This window comes from Schistocerca serialis, chromosome 2, assembly GCF_023864345.2.
Source record: "Schistocerca serialis cubense isolate TAMUIC-IGC-003099 chromosome 2, iqSchSeri2.2, whole genome shotgun sequence".
Taxonomy (NCBI): domain Eukaryota; kingdom Metazoa; phylum Arthropoda; class Insecta; order Orthoptera; family Acrididae; genus Schistocerca; species Schistocerca serialis.
This window is the reverse complement of record NC_064639.1, coordinates 614,924,270-614,943,315: the sequence shown is the minus strand read 5'-3', so window position 1 is coordinate 614,943,315 and position 19,046 is coordinate 614,924,270. Positions and strand designations below refer to the sequence as shown.

The following is a 19,046-nucleotide window of genomic DNA, read 5'->3' as shown; positions in this document are numbered from 1 at the left end:
GCATAGAAAAAATAATGTTACTAACATTTAAAAGCACGTTTGCGGCTGATGTGTAGATGCCTTATAAAATGCATCAGACCTCTTATGAGACTGCTGAAAACTTACAGGATACAGGTATGGAAGGCTGTTTCAAAGATACGACCGTGACAGGTAACACATATGTTTAAGTTTTAGTGGTATTGGATCAGCCAATGGTTCAAGATTTCTAAACAGTTGACACACTTTTCAATCAGAGCACGAGTGAAAGACTGTACATTTACTGAGTACGTTTACGTGCTCGTAGATACTGAATGAACTGCCTAAAGGATGAGCGCTAGTCCTATTTGGATAGACGAAACTCTGGGAAGCCTAGGAATGGCGGACGCAGTGCTGTGGGCTCTGGTGAATGGACCGCTACAGTTGAGGACCGACAGTTCTTGTAGCTGTCGCGGAAGTGACTGCGACATCTGGTCCATGTGGTATTCTTGTAGTTCTTAGTGCTTGGTCTACAATCGTATAAACAACTGTAGCTGCCACAACCTGATGATAGTAAGATCCATGTTGTAAACGAATTTTCCCTTTGCGGGTGTCGATATCCCCAACCACTTTTCTGTTGAAATCAAGCCAACGTTTGTTAAATCTTGGTATGTACAGAAAATTACAGGATGGTCACAACAATCGACGCTTAATCAGCTGTTGTGTGCCAATAGCGAATCTAGCCAGATGGGTGCCCAATAAAGTTCACTAGCCGAGCTGAGGTAAGTGCGAGGGCCTGCTGGAAAGTAATACCTCTGAATTACATATCTTGCATATTATTCTGTCGAGTTTTTCGTTTCCCTGACGCAAGTTGGAACCCTCTGCCGCTAGACGGCTCCGAATTGTAGTATGTAGCATGGTGGTGTGTACCGTACTGTGTCGGTGCGTGAGAAACAGCGTGCTGTAATCAGCTTTTGAATTAGAAGTGTTCGTCCACACGCGGATCACCCTCTGACAATACCAGAACATACTCGAGTGCTGCGACATTCTTGACTTGGCCTTATCCTGCCAACAAAGTCAAACATTCTACAGAGACGGTGTCAACAAACTCCTGTCTCCTTGAGAGAAATGTGTTCGTCGCCAAGGTGACACCAATGTTGGGAAATAAATCCGTAGACATGAAAAAGAAAGATTTGGAATGTCAATAAAGTCTGTTTTCTATGAACAGCTTTACGAGTTTTCACATAAAAAATAAGGAGGCATTAGTTTTCAGCTTGCCCTCGTAATCAGCCAGTACACTATCCATTCTAAATGAGTTACGATCGAAGTCCGAAGATAGCAAAACCTCGATGTCCAGCATATAAACAGGACGAAAAACAAACTGGTAACGGCGCATGACAAAGTATGTGCTATATCTGTGTTCCTAGACACAGATGTAATAAACACTGGCAAAGGCTTCATCTGGACCGATAAAATGCGCCCGTGAGCAATCAAGTGAACCTGGTTTCTGGCGTCATACAGGAAATAAAACCAGCCACCTTGCCAGCATGAACTTCTCTTCGTATCATGTCGTGTTCTAGCATCTTCCTTGCCGACAGTGCACATTCATGATCGGGGGATTGCGAATAAACGGATGCTGACGGAGTTGCGTGATCATGGACTATCTTTTGTTGATGTATGTTACATCTTTACGACGACCCTACACGGACTAGTTTAGTGAACCATCAAGCGACAGCTGTGCGCCCATCTTTACTGTGTAACAATGTATGTTTATTGCACTTTAGGATGTGTAATAGTGTGAATAAAGTACGAAGGAAGGAAGAAAAATTAGGGTTTAACGCGCTGTCGACATCGAGGGCATGAGAGAAAGAGCACAAACTTAAAATGTTTCAAGGATGGGGAAGGAAATCGGCCGAGCCCTTTCGATGGAATCATATGCATGGAGAGATTTAGTGAAATCACGGAAAACTTAAGTATGGATGGTCGGGCGCGTGTTTGAACCGTCGTCCTCCCGAATGCGAGTCCATTGTGCCAACTACAGCGCCATCTCGCTCGGTAGTGAAGAACGAAATACAGTTATAGAGAAAGAATTTATGTTCAAATTCGTGTCATTGTGTGTACGTTGATAATGTCATTACGCAGTGGTTCCACTCTGAGCAATAGTACAGTATAACATAGAACTACGTGTCATGTGTAATCCGAAGAACATTGTGGGATCCGAGTTGGAAGAATGAGTTGGTCAGTCCATGCACAGAATAGTTTGACGTAGAAGATATCGTTTTCAAGTCAGAGCATAATTTGTAGGCTGAAATAATAACTTACTGCACGAGCTCAGTGACGTCCACAACCGTCGAGGTTGTCGTATCTGTAGATCTGTGGTCTTACAGTAATAAATGTGGAGCTCTGTATGCCCACAGAAAGATATGCTGCAGCAAATGCAGACTTTGCGTAACTAGAATTTCTGCCTTACCTGTTAATTCTAAGAAAGAAAGAAAACTGTTAGAAATGAATATTCCTTCGATAACACGGTTGTTGGGCACAGAGCCTTACCACAGATTGGTCAAGTATTAGACAGGAAACTGGGCGTAACCTTTTAGAAAGAATGTGCAGAAAACCTGAATCAACGAGATATTTGAACCTCGATCCTACCGAGTAATCGGCGCTTCATAGATGATACACTCTTAGACTGGAAAGGTAGAAAAACAGTATTAAACAAATACAGATGTAAGTACAGAGAATAACAGAGAACACTCTGAAGTCATAATTAGGAAAGCAGTAAGTGAAGGATGCTTGTTATCCCCTCATTTGTTTAGTCTTTTCATCGAATACGCTATGAGGATTTTCAAAGGAAAAACAAACATCTGGGGTTAAAGCGATCGGAATTTCCATGTGACGCGGTAGATTTACTAATGATGTTACCTTGATAGCTGGTACTGGAAAAGTGCAGATTATACTTGCTAAATTTTAAGCAATAATGAAAAAACTTTGAACTTAAAATAAATCTGCAGAAATCCAAATTTGTGGTAGCAACTCAGTAATGAGGAAGAAACGCATCATCAAAATTGAAAGAAATAAAATAGAAAAATTTGACAAATCACATTGTTTAGGCAGGTTTATTACAGAAGACTAATTTGTACCATCCTCTCGTGGAAGTTGTATGATTTATTTTAGTTAATATTTCTTTGTAATTTATTGAGAGAGATGGCCATTTTAACAAAAAAAACATAAACTCTGAGCTTATTGCATTTTGCCATTAGCATTTAAATTGTTTGTTAAAATCAGAAAGTGAAACCACTGTCCCTGATCGCGATCTCATTTAGATGACCTTTCTGATGACGAGTAAAAATATGAAAATTAACTGTCCAAGCCACACGTAGCCTTCACATTAATATGAAGCGGACAACTTTACCAAAAGATGCAGGCTCGATTTTAATATTAAACTGATTTTCATTAGAGCAATTTTCGCTCGATCGTTGCGTTATCAGATAAATCAATAAACGAATCGTTATTAACACCTCAGTGAACTGCATTCTCAAATAAAGCCATATGGTGAAAGGAAGGAGCTACTACAAACAAGGAAAACAAATTTATGAACCCTGAATTATCATTAAAATTACGAATGATGGGACAGTGAAAATAACAAATGGCACCAACATGCGCAAACTAAACTCACATGATTACCCTGTTACCAGTCGATGAGAAGAAACAATGTAAAGTCGGCATCATGACTATTTAAATGATTTGATTACAAAAAGTAAGATACAGTAGAGCTTCATGGAAAGTGTTGCCTCAGATTAGATACATCTCAATTAACGAACGTCGTTAACTCTTCCACAAAATATTATCGCTGTAGTTTTAAGTTATGCCGAATGATCAGATACAAGCACAATTCGGATACTATAAACTACAATATCTAAACGTACTTTCAATAAACAAAGTCAACTGCTGGTGAACAAGTCGTTCAGCACATAAAAAGAGAAACTATTTCTCAAGATATTCATCTGGAGTGTTCCACTGTATGCCTGTGAAATCTGGACACTCTTGAAGACAAACAGAAAGCGCTTGGAAGCGATGGAGCATGACTTTGTAGAAGGGTAATGAAAACCAACAGCTGTACAGTTATAAAACCCGATTAAGTTGTTCTGAAATACGTCATTGAGAAGAGAAATCTCATGGCAATAGCCCAAAGAGGAAAACAAAACTCTTCGGGCATTTATTAAGACACAATAAGTTTTTGAAGCGGGGGTTGGGTTGTTTTGGGGAAGGAGACCAGACAGCGAGGTCATCGGTCTCATCGGATTAGGGAAGGACGGGGAAGGAAGTCGGCCGTGCCCTTTGAAAGGAACCATCCCGGCATTTGCCTGGAGCGATTTAGGGAAAACACGGAAAACCTAAATCAGGATGGCCGGACGCGGGATTGAACCGTCGTCCTCCCGAGTTTTTGAAGGATACGATAAGGAAAAGATTGGGAAAGAAATACAGGGGAGGTGAAGGAGGAAAACTGTGGAAGATGTATGGTGTGTAACAAATTTCCAAAAATTATCAAGAAGCGAATAGAACAGCACAAAATAGTGGAGAATGGTTGCAGCGACAGAACTTGATGATGAGGAGTTATATCGTGTTCTAACTCTTAATAAAAATAAATGCACTGTTACCTTGCAAGCTACTAAGGAATTCGACCTGGAAGAATAATGCCCTCTGATTATCTGTAAATCGATGTTACATGTTGGAGGACGCACTGCAAACTCTCCCTCCCTTAGCAGCGGTAAGCAGGACTGCCAAGGAAGCCACGCACCTCCTTTCGTATAACGCGTTTCCACTGGCAAAGCTTTCTTCCGTGGCTAGCATTGAGCGGCACACGTGTTGCTCGTCGCCTGTCATGCACATTGTATCATCTTAATGATTCCTGCTGTGCCGAGTAAACTATGTCTCTGTCTTCTGGTGGCTGCAATAGCAGCAGAACATAGTTGACTCGGGTTTACAATCTCGTTATTTTCAGTGCCTAACAACAACAACAAATAACAAATATCAGTCTTCGATAGATGTTGTAACCCTTCACGTCCGTAGTCAGTTTTTCTAGTTGTTAGAACAGTGAAGAGCTTGTTGTCGCAGTAAAAGAAAGAAAAAACGGTGTTAGAAAATTTTACCACTCAGTTACCCGTATCTGAGACTTGCCTCCTGTTCACCAGAAGTTGTTTATCGAAATTAACTTGGTAAGTAATCTTCCCGTAAGTCTTGAAGAACAAACCAAGTTCAGAGGAGTCCCAATGAGAATCGGAGGATCTTTAGAATCCTTCCAGTCTTAAATGTGTGAAGAGATTCTTTGCAGCCACTCTTAATGAAAATTCCATGCTAAAAACTAGCAAAAAAAGGAGCTGGAAATTTCGTTAGATTTTGAACGTGCATATCTGTGAACCTGTGTGGGCTTATACTCAAGGGAAGTAGAGAATGAAAGAATAAGCCTTAGGAAATTAAAAAATAATAGTAAAATACTGAGAAAACGGTAACTAAATAAAGTGGATCGTTTGGAAAGTGCAGATCTTTGCACATCTGCCAAATAAGAACCTGCTGCTGGGTAACGTTCGTGCAATACCGTTTCCAGAATGAATTTCCGCTCTACAGCGAACTGTGCGTTGTTTTGAAATTTCCGTGCAGACTGAAATTGTGTGGCGGACTGATATGCAAAACTCGAACCTTCACCTTTCATGGGCAAGTGTTCATCTGACAGAGCTACCCAAGCACGACTCATGGCTTTCCCCCTCCCCCCCCCCCTCCCGCCCCCCGCCCCCGCCTACACACACACACACACACACACACACACACACACCCGCGACCTCCATTCAAACGGTTCAGCAAAAAGCTCTTGTGTCAAGAAATTCCAAACCAGCGCACACTTCGCTGCAGAGTGAAAATCCATTCCGAATGCAATCTCCTAGGCTGTGGCTAAGACATGTATGTCTCCACAGAGTCCTTTCTTCCAGGAGTGCTAGTTCCGCAAGATATGCAGAACATTTGCATTTGTAAAGCCTGGAAGGTACGTGACGAGGGTTACTGGCAGAAGTAAAGGGGAGGGAGGGGGGGGGGGGGTCCTGACTGTGGCTTGAGCAGCTCAGTCCGTACAACATTTGAACTCGCAAGGCAAAGATCCCAGGTTCGAGTTCCGGTCCGAAACAAACATTTCATTTGCCAGGAAATTTCGTTCAATACCTTGGTACTCTGCACCGTGCACTGCAACGCAATTCCTTGCAGAAGTATGGTTTAAATTTGTGGCGAGCTACAGACAGGGTGCCAAAGATTTCTTCACGCACAGTATGTATATGCATGCACAGTATAAACTGAATTGTCGTTTTATGCAAGGTGGTGGTACTCTATGTACTTTCTGTATTCACTCTGCCTCCCCAACACATTCGATTTCAGCAGACTTTTATTGTTCAACTGTCTAGTATAAGTTAGATTTTCAAGGAAGTGTCGATTTGTATAGTAACACAACTGAAGTATAGATGAGTACTTGTAACACAACAGCGGGGAGGGAATACTAATGCCGGTACTCAAATTGTTTGTCTGCAGGTACTGGCAGATGCTTCCGTACCTCTCCGTTCAGTTTCCGAGAGTCAGTGAAGTGTGTTTGTGTTGGCCATCATACAAAATGAGCGGAAAGTTACAGCAACAGACTTGATGTGGAAGACATCAATGTCAATGAAATTCTCCAACAGGCGAGTAACTTTAGATGTTATTTTATTTTGGAGGCTACCAGTTTCAGCATTTCACTATGCCATCTTCACGCCCTTATGCATCTCTCCAAATAAACGAAAATGTCATATAACTTCGAATGAAGCATTAGTGAAACGATTGAATTCACAACATCCAGGGATTTATGGTAGTAAAATGAAATAAAATAACATCTTAGCCGCGCGGGATTATCCGAGCGGTCTAAGACGCTGCAGTCGTGGACTGTGCGGCTGATCCCGGCGGAGGTTCGAGTCCTCCCTCGGGCATGGGTGTGTGTGTTTGTCCTTAGGATAACTTAGGTTAAGTAGTGTGTAAGCTTAGGGACTGATGACCTTAGCAGTTAAGTCCCATACGATTTCACACGTTTTAACATCTTAACTTACGTGACTGTTGGAGAATTTCATTGACATTGGCAATTACTTCCCTGTCCATGATGGACAAACAGAGATTATGTGGTAGAGGTCTAGTTCGTTAAAAATAAATAGAAATAAATCTGAGAAGAAGTAAAGAAAGGGTAGCATTCTTGCGATCTAAGGTAATGCATTCGTATCTGCAACAGCATGAAAATCTGCAAATGGATGAAAAAAATTGATTCAAATATTGAGTAGAACACTTTGATTTCCCATTTTAGTTTCCATTCCTTAACCGTGTTTTTTTTTTTTTTTTTTTTTTTTTTTTTTTTAACGTAGGACGTGATGCTTTCTGTGTTGGCCACTTCTGAGTATAAATTACTTTGTTCTCTAACTGATCTAGATCGATCCAGGTTTTAGTGGAATGCAGACAAAAAGAAAAGGAAGATAGACTGTACTTCGATAACTGGAACAGGTTTTCAGACTGTAATTTGTTCTAAATTCTAAATCAATGTTCGCTCAATATATATCGAAATTTTGATAAGTGAAATATTTTCTCACTTGTTTTCTTTTCCTAACGCTGGTTGCAACACACAACATCATGAACGTGAGATGTTCCTTTGGTTCTATGTCGTTACGTATTCTCTACTCATTACAACGCAAAAACGAAACCATTCGCTAAAATATCCATGCGGGTAATACGACTTTCTTTTGGCTGTGTGAGAAGCACTGGGTCTTCACATTGAATAAGAATTTTTTCTGCTAAAATTATTTTGGAAATGAAGCGAAAACTTTATGATAAGAACGAAATGTAGACATACGCGGTCAGGACGTACATTACAATTACAAACTGCGAGAATTGTGTGGAAGACTGTATATGACTTAGGTGAGCCAGCTACGAGAGACCGAGAACCAGATCTTCAGATGACGATGTCCTTGACATTAACTAACTCACGTTGCCAACTACACAAAGTGAACTGAATAAACAACAAAATTTTATACTTAATCCTATCATATTTCTGCAAATGCGCAAGAGACTCGACTAATATTTCTCTTCACAGGTAGCATTATCATCGTCAATTTCGGTGATTTTAATTGACAAAAAACTAACGCTGGCGCTTAACTAAGACAGCATGACGCAGCAGACTGTGGGCTTTGCTTCCGCTTTGCGCGGCGGCTGGTTCGTTCTCAAGCCTTGACAACGCGTAACGCTTACGCAATGACCTAGAAGAAGTAGTTTAGAGGCGAACCCAAGAGTTTGGCACGCGAGTACTATGGGACCGATCGTGGAGATTCGGTAAGTGTCTACGGACTTTTAGAAAATTTGATATCGTCAACAGGAATTTAAAGTCTGGTTTCGTAGGCGCCTGAAACAAAGTTGCCGCCAGATAGTACAAGGCATTGAAGCAGTTCTTTCCATACAGCTTACCGAGTAAAACGTCGAATTCACTTTGGTGTGTACTTTATTCTTCACACTGTGAGTAGCACTAGATGTTATTGTTATTTGTAATTGTGTAGCGAGGTTGCTGGTGCCAGCCGAGGAACGGGTCAGTGTATAAACGCTCAGTGAGTAAGCTCATAGGAACACAGTCAAGACAAATATTTCAAGTTTGTATGTTGTAGGAAATATTCGCGTAGTTCTGCGATGATCGTGACAGTCTTTTAGTATGAAGCAGTAAACCCCAACACCGATTCCTTAGAAGAATCGATGTCCCATGTCTGATTACTTAACAAATGAGATAATGTGTTAAATATTTGACATTAAACATGTAAGCGATAATTAGAAATAAGTTTGAAATCATGTGTAAAGTTTGCTGAAAGTCGCTAAGTGCTCTCTTTATCAAGGACTGGATGAGTATAGTTCGGGTAATACGCGCTCCGTTTGAAGTAAAAGCTAGTTTTTTACGTATCTCACTATTTATGATGTCATAACTCCTGAACTATGTGTCGCAGAATAATACAATTGAGTGGTACATTAAGTTGTATATATTGATACTGTCTGCAAAATGTGTTACGGATAGAATTAGTAGTAAAGAAGTAATATATATTAGAACGTCATGCTTGATGCTGAAAAATTTACTACATGAACAGTGAAAATATAATAATCAATAAACCTTTCTCCTTTCGTCGTTGCGAGAGGGGTGTCAGCGAGAGAAAGGTTTGGAACTGTGTAAAGTTTGTTGGAAAGCGCTAAGTGCTCGCATTCTCAAATCTGGGTGAAAATAATCTGGGTAATTGAGTTAGGCTGCCTCCAGAAATACACAAAATTTCAGGTAGAATACTTCCCCTAATGTGTTAAACCTTTAACATAAAGTTGTACCTCATAATAAGTAGATTATGGCTCTGAGCACTATGGGACTTAACTTCTAAGGTCATTAGTCCCCTAGAACTTAGAACTACTTAAACCTAACTAACCTAAGAACATCACACACATCCATGCCCGAGGCAGGATTCGAACCTGCGACCGTAGCGGTGGCGCAGTTCCAGACTGTAGTGCCTATAACCGCTCGGCCACTCCGGCCGGCTAATAAGTAGATTATAACGGGATATTTTGAGCATGGCTGTATTTCAGTAACGGTTACGGAATAGCAGGTAAATAAGACAGTCAACCAGTTGCAATAAAAATATTACAACTGGTTGTCCGTCTTACTCATCTGCCATTATGACAGGATTTTAAATTTTTATATTCGGTTGGTAATTATAAGAAATACTGAAAATACTTTTTTTTCTCGTGGGAGCCGTTAGACTGGCATCCTGCAACTGCAAGACTGCACCATGAAATATCAACGGGTTTAGTCCTTCGATAACGAAGGGGCTGATTACTCGGCGATGCCGGCAACATGTTTATCCCACTCTCCTATTAGATAGAAAAATAGATCTGTCTGTAGTGTCAAAACGACCTCAGTTTCAGTTATTGTTGGTTTCTCTGTCATGAGCTTATCGTAATTTAATTAAAGAGAGTTTTACACCAGACGCGATTCGCTTTTATTTATGAAGCATCTTCTGTGGTTATTCAGAAAATTCGATACATATCTTTGTACATTTTGGTTGTTTTAGATTAAAATTAGCATTTTTGTTTATAAAACTGATGTACTCTTTACTTACTGTGTTATGTCTCTTATATGTAATGATCAGCCAGAACATTATGACCAGCGACCCACTATCGATATGAACCCGTCTAGGCGATAGCAGCGTCACCTGGGGAGGAATAACTGCTAGTCAGACACACGCACACTGCACATAGAATAAGTGAGCGTGCTGTCCATGTGTAGAATGGGGAAATCGCGCGATCTGTTTGAGTGATGGTCTGGAGGCCTGGCACGAGGGTATCGGAAACTGTACAATTTGTGTGTTCGAGGAGTGCTGTGGTGTATGTCTTCAACACGTGACGAAACCAAGGTTAAATCACATCCAGGCCTCGCGGGGTTGGGCGACCCCCTTCATTACAGATGTCGGACGTCGTAGGTTGGACAGAGTGGTAAAACAGGACAGGGGGCGAACTGTGGCGAAACTAACATCAAAATTTAATGCTGGGCTGAGTAAAAGTTTGTCTGAACACGCAGTGCACCGAACACTCCTAACGATAGGCCTCCGCAGCCAACGACCCATACATACGCCAACGTTATGACCATGACATCGGCAATTACTACTGAAATGGGCACGTGGCCATCGGCACTGGATGTTGGCGCAGGGACAGAGCGTTGCATGGTGTCATGAATCTCGACACCTTCTTAATCATGCCGATGGGAGGGCGCGAATCCGTCATCTTCCAAGGGAACAGCTCCTTGACACCTGTACTGCGGGACTGAGTCAAGCTGGCGACGGCTCAATTATGCTCTGGGAAACATTTCACGTGGGCATTCACGGGTGCAGTGGAGTTCGTGCATGACACCGTGACGGCCAAAGAGTATAGTAAACTGGTTGCAGACTACGTACATCCCTTCATGGCGATCATGTTTCACAATGGCAGTGGCATTTTTCAACAAGATAATGCACCACGTCACAAGGCCAAGAGTGCCATGGAGTGGGTCGAGGAACACAGTGGCGAGCTCCAATTGATGTGATGCCCCTCCCTCCCTCCACAGCAAGCCAGATCTGGACCCAATCGAACACATCCGGGATGTGATTGAACGTGGCGGCGGAGCTCGTCGCCCCCCTTCCCGGAATTAACGGGAATTAGGTGACTTGTGTGTGCAGATGTGGTGCCAGTGCTTTCCAACCATCTACCAAGGCTTCACTGCTTCCATGCCACAACACGTAGCCGCTGTTATCCGTGCCCGTGCCAAACATGGACATACTGGCTATTGGATAGGTGGTCATAATGTCCTGGCTGATCAGTATATATATATATATATATATATATATATATATATATATATATATATATATATATATATGTCATCATCATCAGCCAATTCAATCATTAAATGATGTGGCCTCTTCGAGTCGTGGATTCAGGTAGGCTTTCAGCATTCTTCTCCAATGGGACGGTCTTGGGCAGTTTTCTGCCAGGTGTTACCAGCGATCGTTTTGATGTCTTTGTCCCGTCTGTCTGGTGGTCTTCCTCTAGGCCTCCGGTGCTCTCTCGGAATCCACTCCAGTACTACCTTCGTCCATCTGTTGTCTTTTCTTCTTGCGACGTGGCCAGCTCATTGCCATTTCAAGGAACCTACTGTCTCTAAGAAGTCATTACCCTTCGTCACAGACCGGATGTCATCTGCTCTTTTCCTGTCCTTCCTTGTATAGCCCAGCATTGATCTCTCCATCGCTCTCTGTGCTGTCCTAAGTTTCCATGTTGTAAATGAGTTCAGTCTCCATGTCTCGCAGCCATACGTCATCACAGGAAGAATGCATTGATCAAATACTGCTTTCTTCAAATTTACTGGCATTTTTTATCTGAATACTTTTGAATTCTTCCCAAATGCTTGCCAGCCAAGCTTGATGCGTCGATAGATTACTGGCCTTATGTCTCCCTTCATATTTATAATCTGGCCAGGGTAGACATATTCACTGACCTCTTCTAGTAGACTGTCCTTGACTTTCACATCTCCAGCTGGGAGCCATTTGTTGGACATTACTTTTGTTTTGGAAAGGTTCATATTAAAGCCAACCAGCTGACATTCCGATGCAAGATCTGTAACTAAGTTTATAAGACGGAGAAATGAATAATAACTGATTTCAACAGCTGGTGCGGAAGATGACCATGCAAAGAAACATATTAACAAACTTATTTTATTTACACGTTTTTAAAAATGTACATAAAAAAGGCAAATTATAAAGCGAAATCTTTAAGAAAGTCATTGTAATATTAGTTTAATATGAAATTTCATTATATTCTTCTTTTTTCTTGTGCACTTGTCCCACATTGGTGCTGGATCGGCATGGTTATGAACGGATATGGCGTAGTTAGTTTAAGGGGTGGCCTGATGCTCTTCCTGTCGTCACCCCGTTACGTGCAGGGACGAAATGTGTTCACCCCAGCTGTCTGCATGTAGTGTGATTGATGTGAAAGTACTGGAAAGTGTTCTGGATGTTCGTGAATCGTGTAACTGAGGCAGGACTTGGGTACAGTCCCAGTATTTACCTGCTGGGATGTGGCAAACCGCCTAAAACCCACATCCAATTTGGCCGGCACACCGACCCTCGTCGTTAATCCGCCGGGAGGATTCGATCCAGGGCCGGCGCACCTCCCCGTCCCGGAAGCAGCGTTTTAACACCCCCAGCTATCCAGGCGGGTCAGGAAATTTGCTTATATATAAGACAGGATGCTAGGACATCTGTCAAGACATCATGGATTGACTTCCATGATACTAAGACGCAGCTATAGATGAAAAATTGTAGAAGGAAGCGGGATTTGGAATACACCCAGCAAATAATTGAGGATGTGGGTTGCAAGTGGTAATCTGAGATGAAGAGGTTGAAACAGGAGACTAATTCGTAGCGGCCCCCATCAAATCAGTAAGAAGACTTAAAAAAAGGGTCATTTATTTCCCCCTACAAGCGCAAGAACTAATAATTTTTACATGAAACCATTTTTGAAGGATGTTCTTAAGATTTTTACACCTCTCTCTCTTTCAACCAGTAACTACACCACTAAGGGGGAAATGTTTTCGCGACTATCATTAGTCAGCTCGCAAGAAACGAAACTACGTATTCGACACATACCGATGGTTTTAGGTTACGTTTACGTGTTACCCGCTTTCACCCCGCACCACTCCTAGGGACTGATGACCTCAGCAGTTAAGTCCCATAGTGCTCAGCAGTTAAGTCCCATAGTGCTCAGCAGTTAAGTCCCATAGTGCTCAGAGCCACTTGAACCACTCCTAGGCGTGCTAGACTTCCTGCCGTAGCATTTTTTTTTTTTTTTTTTCGAGATAGTGAGCTGTCCGGGTAGTAAGTTTCGTTGAAATATCTCTACACGCTCCAAAGCTATGCTTCTCTCCTTTATCCCTAATCCAGTTCCTAGCAATCTTCTAATTCCACAGAGCTATTTCTCCAGTTTGCAAGTCATATGTGCCCAAAATTTGGTTGAAATAGCTCCAAGCGTTCCAGAGTTACAGTTACGTAATCGCGACTTTCGCCTTCAGGCCAGCAACTGGTTTTAGATCTAATACACTCTAACTTGTTTTCGGTTTTACCTTCTCATCCCAACCTCATCCTCTCATACACCTCATGTAAACGCGGAAGTATGAGGGTAATATGCAGAACAGTTGTGGAACACTTCGAACATTCGACTAAACTTGACACAGATGTCATTCAGTAGCAGGACACAATTGACGCAGATGTCATTAAGTACCAGGACACAATTACCTTAGGGATGACACACCCCTAGCAACTCTGTATGTGGAGATGAGAGTTTGGGTGTTTTATCTCGACAGTATTTTTTCCAGATAGTAAGTCGTGTATGTAGCCAGGTTTTGTTGAAGTTTCTCTAGGCATTCCAGAGTTATGCTTTACACGTGACTACTGTCTTACTCCTAGAACTATGACGAAACGTACGCACGTACATCCATGTTTATATATATTACCCTTCAATTCAAGGTACATGTATCGAACTAATTGTTTTTAGGAACACATTATAGACAAAACATGACACTAGACTACACGTCTTTGTAATGGACCACAGTGCAAGATTCCAGCAAAGAACAAATAGTGTAGCTCGAGTAACGCTAGGTCAAAGCATCCGAAGTTTGTTGCTTTCAACTTTCAGTTCCATCGGTGGTTATTGAAAACGTGTAGGTTTTTGAATAGTATTTAAAGCAATTATGGTTCAGCTGCCAATTGCTTTTCCTCTTCAAGTGTCATGTTAACAACTCCAGAAGTCTTTTTAAAACATCTCGGATAATCTAAATCAAAATGACGGAAGATTAAGTTTTAGTGCCACTGTGGACGTCGAGGTCATAAGAAACGAAACACAAACGCGAACTGGACGAAATTCAGGAAGGAAACCTTATTTTCAAAGTAAGTATTACAGTTTTCATCCAAAGTAAATTGCCATGGAGAACCTAAACTTGGATGGCTGAATAGGAATTTGAACCATATTCATTCGCAATGCGACCCCAGTGCAACCACGCCGCCACCCTACTAAACGGTTAATCACGACGGTTCTGACCAGGATATGAACCATTTTTCTCCTTAAACGAGTCCAAAGTGGTGTGGTAACCGACGCTCCTCTTCATTCTGTAATATGCTGATCGTCTCTGTACGTTGTAGGCTGTGAATCTTAGAAATTATTGACGCCGTCAAATGTCAAAAGATGATAACTTAACCTCCAGTTTACTATTATCTCAATGAAGGCGGCGTGGCTTATTTTTTCGAATTCAGGTAGAGGGGCTGTTTCTTCTACACAATGAAGATTTGGCAAATCAGCGCGATGTTTAATGTTCAAATTCGTTACTATTTTTCGCCGATTTCGATGCTATTTTATGGCAGTTTCGGCGTTATATTCAGACCTCTTCTCACCTTTTAGTCTTCTTGCTTTACCTGTGTTATGTTGAAAAAGAAAATATACCTATCATTAACACTGTATTAATTACACCATCGTATACATCATACTGATTGTGAGAAGAAAACAAAAGTGTTAATATAGGGATCTGTAAGAAAAAGCAGGGTCAAATATATATTCGCGTACGTAGTTGCCATGAAGAGAGGGTGACATCGGATATATAAATGTCGATCATCACAAAAATGTGTTACACAGAAAAAAGCATTTCAAGACTAGTAACATTCTTAACAGAATGTTGCAAACAGCTATTCAAATATCGCCAGGGTCGTGATTTCTAATAGACTATGTCGTTTATTTGTCAATACTGTACTGAGTCGATCGCAATAAATGACAGCCGCGCGGGGTAGCCGCGCGGTCTACGGCGTCGCGTCACGGTCCGCGCAGCTCCCCCCCCCCCCCCCCCCCCCCTCCGGAGGTTAGCGTCCTCCCTCGGACATGGGTTTGTTGTCCTTAGCGTAAGTTAGATTAAGCAGTGCGTAAGCTTAGGGACCGATGACCTCAGCAGTTTGGTCCCATAAGACATTACCACAAATTTCCAAAATTTGCAACAAATGACTGATGACAGATCACAGTGGACTTCCAAACAGTCGAATGTATTTCCGTTCTATATGCATATTAGTTAACGAAACTGACGTTGCCGCTGTATTCGTTTGGCAATTTTTCTATTAGAAACGGAAACAAATAATGGACAGTGTTTGTAGTGCAGTATCGTAAAAATTTCATTTCCACGTACGCGTGAAAAGACCTCTGAAATTATAGAACAATTGCCCATAGCAACCTGTATAATGTACAAATGTAGAGGTAAAGTATCCTAATTAAGAAACTTGATTCCGAACAGTTTCTGCTCGCTGGGCGCAGTAGCTTCGCGTATCTACAATGAGATTTTGCAATCGACTCTATGGCAACGCTTCTAAGAATAAACGTATTAAAACCCATGCAAGGTGCAGCAATTGTTTACGCGTCTCAGTGTTTATGTCGTCATACCTCTTGAACTTATGTGTCGTACAATAATGTATTTGTGTTGGAGCATTCAGCGGCGTATCTGCATGGTGTCTGCGAAATACATTTCTAATAGAGTTAGTAGCAAAGGAATAATAAATTCAAACGTCATGCACAATGCGGTAGTTTTTCCAAGCCCCCCATCCCCCCCCACGAACTATGAACCTTGCCGTTGGTGGGGAGGCTTGCGTGTCTCAGCGATACAGATTGCTGTAGCGTAGGTGCAACCACAACGGAGGGGTATCTGTTGAGCAGACAGACAAACGTGTGGTTCCTGAAGGGGGGCAGCAGCATTTTCAGTAGTTGAAGGCCAAGAGTCTGGGTGATTGACCGATTTGGCCTTGTAACATTAACCAAAACGGCCTTGCTGTGCTGTTACTACGAACGGCTGAAAGCAAGGGGAAACTGTAGTCGTAATTTTTCCCGAGGGCATCCAGCTTTACTGTATGGTTAAATGGGTTAAATGATGATGGCGTCCTCTTGGGTAAAATATTCCGGAGGTAAAATAATCCCCCATTCGGATTTCCGGGCGGGGACTACTCAAGAGGACGTCGTTATCAGGAGAAAGAAAACTGGCGTTCTACGGATCGGAGCGTGGAATGTCAGATCCCTTAATCGGTCATGTAGGTTAAAAAATTTAAAAAGGGAAATGGATAGGTTAAAGTTAGATATAGTGGGAATTAGTGAAGTTCGGTGGCAGAAGGAACAAGACTTCTGGTCAGGTGAATACAGGGCTATAAATACAAAATCAAATAGGGGTAATGCAGGAGTAGGTTTAATAATGAATAAAAAATAGGAGTGCGGGTAAGCTACTACAAACAGCATAGTGAACGCATTATTGTGGCCAAGATAGACACGAAGCCCACGCCTACCACCGTAGTACAATTTTATATGCCAACTATCTCCGCAGATGGCGAAGAGATTGATGAAATGTATGATGATATAGAAGAAATTATTCTTGTATAGATGGAAGAGACCTGGAGATACTGGAACATTTCAGATAGATTATATAATGATAAGACAGAGATTCAGGAACCAGGTTTTAAATTGTAAGACATTTCCAGGGGCAGATGTGGACTCTGACTTGGGTATGAACTGTAGATTAAAACTGAAGAAACTGCAAAAAGGTGGGAATTTAAGGAGATGGGACCTGGATAAACTGAAACAGCGAGAGGTTGTAGAGAATTGCAGGGAGAGCATTAGGGAACGATTGACGAGAACGCTGGAAAGAAATACAGTAGAAGAAGAATGGGTAGCTTTGAGAGATGAAATAGTGAAGGCAGCAGAGAATCAAGTAGGTTAAAAGACGAGGGCTAGTAGAAATCCTTGGGTAACAGAAGAAATATTGAATTTAATTGATGAAAGGAGAAAATATAAAAATGCAGTAAATGCAGCAGGGAAAAAGGAATACAAACGTCTCAAAAATGAGATCGACAGGAAGTGCAAAATGGCTAAGCAGGGATAGCTAGAGGACAAATGTAAGGATGTAGAGGCATATCTCACTAGGGGTAAGATAGATACTGCCTACAGGAAAATTAAAGAGACCTTTGGAGAAAAGAGAACCACTTGTATGAATATCAAGAGCTCATGTGGAAAACCGGTTATAAGCAAAGAAGGGAAAACAAGAAGGTGGAAGGAGTATATAGAGGGTCTATACAAGGGCAATGTACTTTAGCGTAATATTATGAGAATGGAAGAGGACGGGGATCAAGAAGAAATGGGAGATATGTTACTGCGTGAAGAATTTGACAAAGAACACTGAAAGATCTAACTCAAAACAAGGCTCCGGGAGTAAACAACATTGCATTAGAACTACTGTTAGCCTTGGGAAAGCCAACCATCATAAAACTGTACCATCTGGTGAGCAAGATGTATGAGACAGGCGAAATACCTTCAGACTTCAAGATGAATATAATAATTCCAATCCCATAAAATGCAGGTGTTGAAAGGTGTGAAAATTACCGAACTATCAATTTAATAAGTCACAGCTGCAAAATACTAACACGAATTCTTTACAGACGAATGGAAAACTGGTAGAAGACGACCTCGGGGAAGATCAGTTTGGATTACGTCGAAATGTTGGAACACGTGAGGCAATACTGACCCTTATGACTTATCTTAGAAGAAAGATTAAGAAAAGGCAAACCTACGTTTCTAGCATTTATAGATTTAGAGAAAGCTTTTGACAATGTTGATTGGAATACTGTTTCAAATTCTGAAGGTGGCAGGGGTCAAATACAGGGAGCGAAAGGCTATTTACAATTTGTACAGAAACCAGATGGCAGTTATAAGAGTCGAGGGGCATGAAAGGGAAGCAGTGGTTGGGAAGGCAGTGAGACAGGGTTGTAGCCTATCCCCGATGTTATTCAATCTGTATATTGAGCAAGCAGCAAAGGAAACAAAAGAAAAATTCGGAGTTGGAATTAAAATCCATGGAGAAGAAATAAAAACTTTGAGGTTTCCCGATGACATTGTAATTCTGTCAGAGACAGCAAAGGACCTGGAAGAACAATTGAACGGAATGGACAGTGTCTTGAAAGGAGGATATAAGATGAACATCAACAAAAGCAAAACGAGGATAATGGAATCGGGTGATGCTGAGGGAATTATATTAGGGAATGAGACACTTAAAGTAGTAAATGAGTTTTACTATTTGGAAAGCAAAATAATTAACGATGGTCGAAGTAGAGAGGATATAAAATGTTGACTGGCAATGGCAAGGAAAGCGTTTCTGAAGAAGAGAAATTTGTTAACATTGATTATAGATTTAAGTGTCAGGAAGTCGTTTCTGAAAGTATTTGTATGGAGTGTAGCCATGTATGGAAGTGAAACATGGACGGTAAATAGTTCAGGCAAGAAGAAAATAGAAGCTTTCGCAGTGTGGTGCTACAGAAGAATGCTGAAGATTAGATGGGTAGATTAGATAGCTAATGAGGAGATAATGAATAGAATTGGGGAGAAGAGAAATTTGTGGCACAGCTTGACCAGAAGAAGGAATCGGTTGGTAT

The 19,046-nt window shown here is 41.5% G+C and overlaps 1 protein-coding gene across 1 annotated transcript in view; it reads left to right on the top strand.

Moving 5' to 3' along the window:
• Positions 1–8,193: 8,193 nt before the first annotated feature.
• Positions 8,194–19,046, top strand: part of LOC126455644 (cytochrome b5-related protein-like) — a 117,442-nt gene continuing 106,589 nt past the window's right edge. The window contains exon 1 of the mRNA XM_050091411.1: positions 8,194–8,331. Within this exon, the coding sequence (XP_049947368.1) occupies positions 8,309–8,331 (23 nt within the window). The 5' untranslated portion in view covers positions 8,194–8,308. The remainder of the gene's footprint in view (positions 8,332–19,046) is intronic.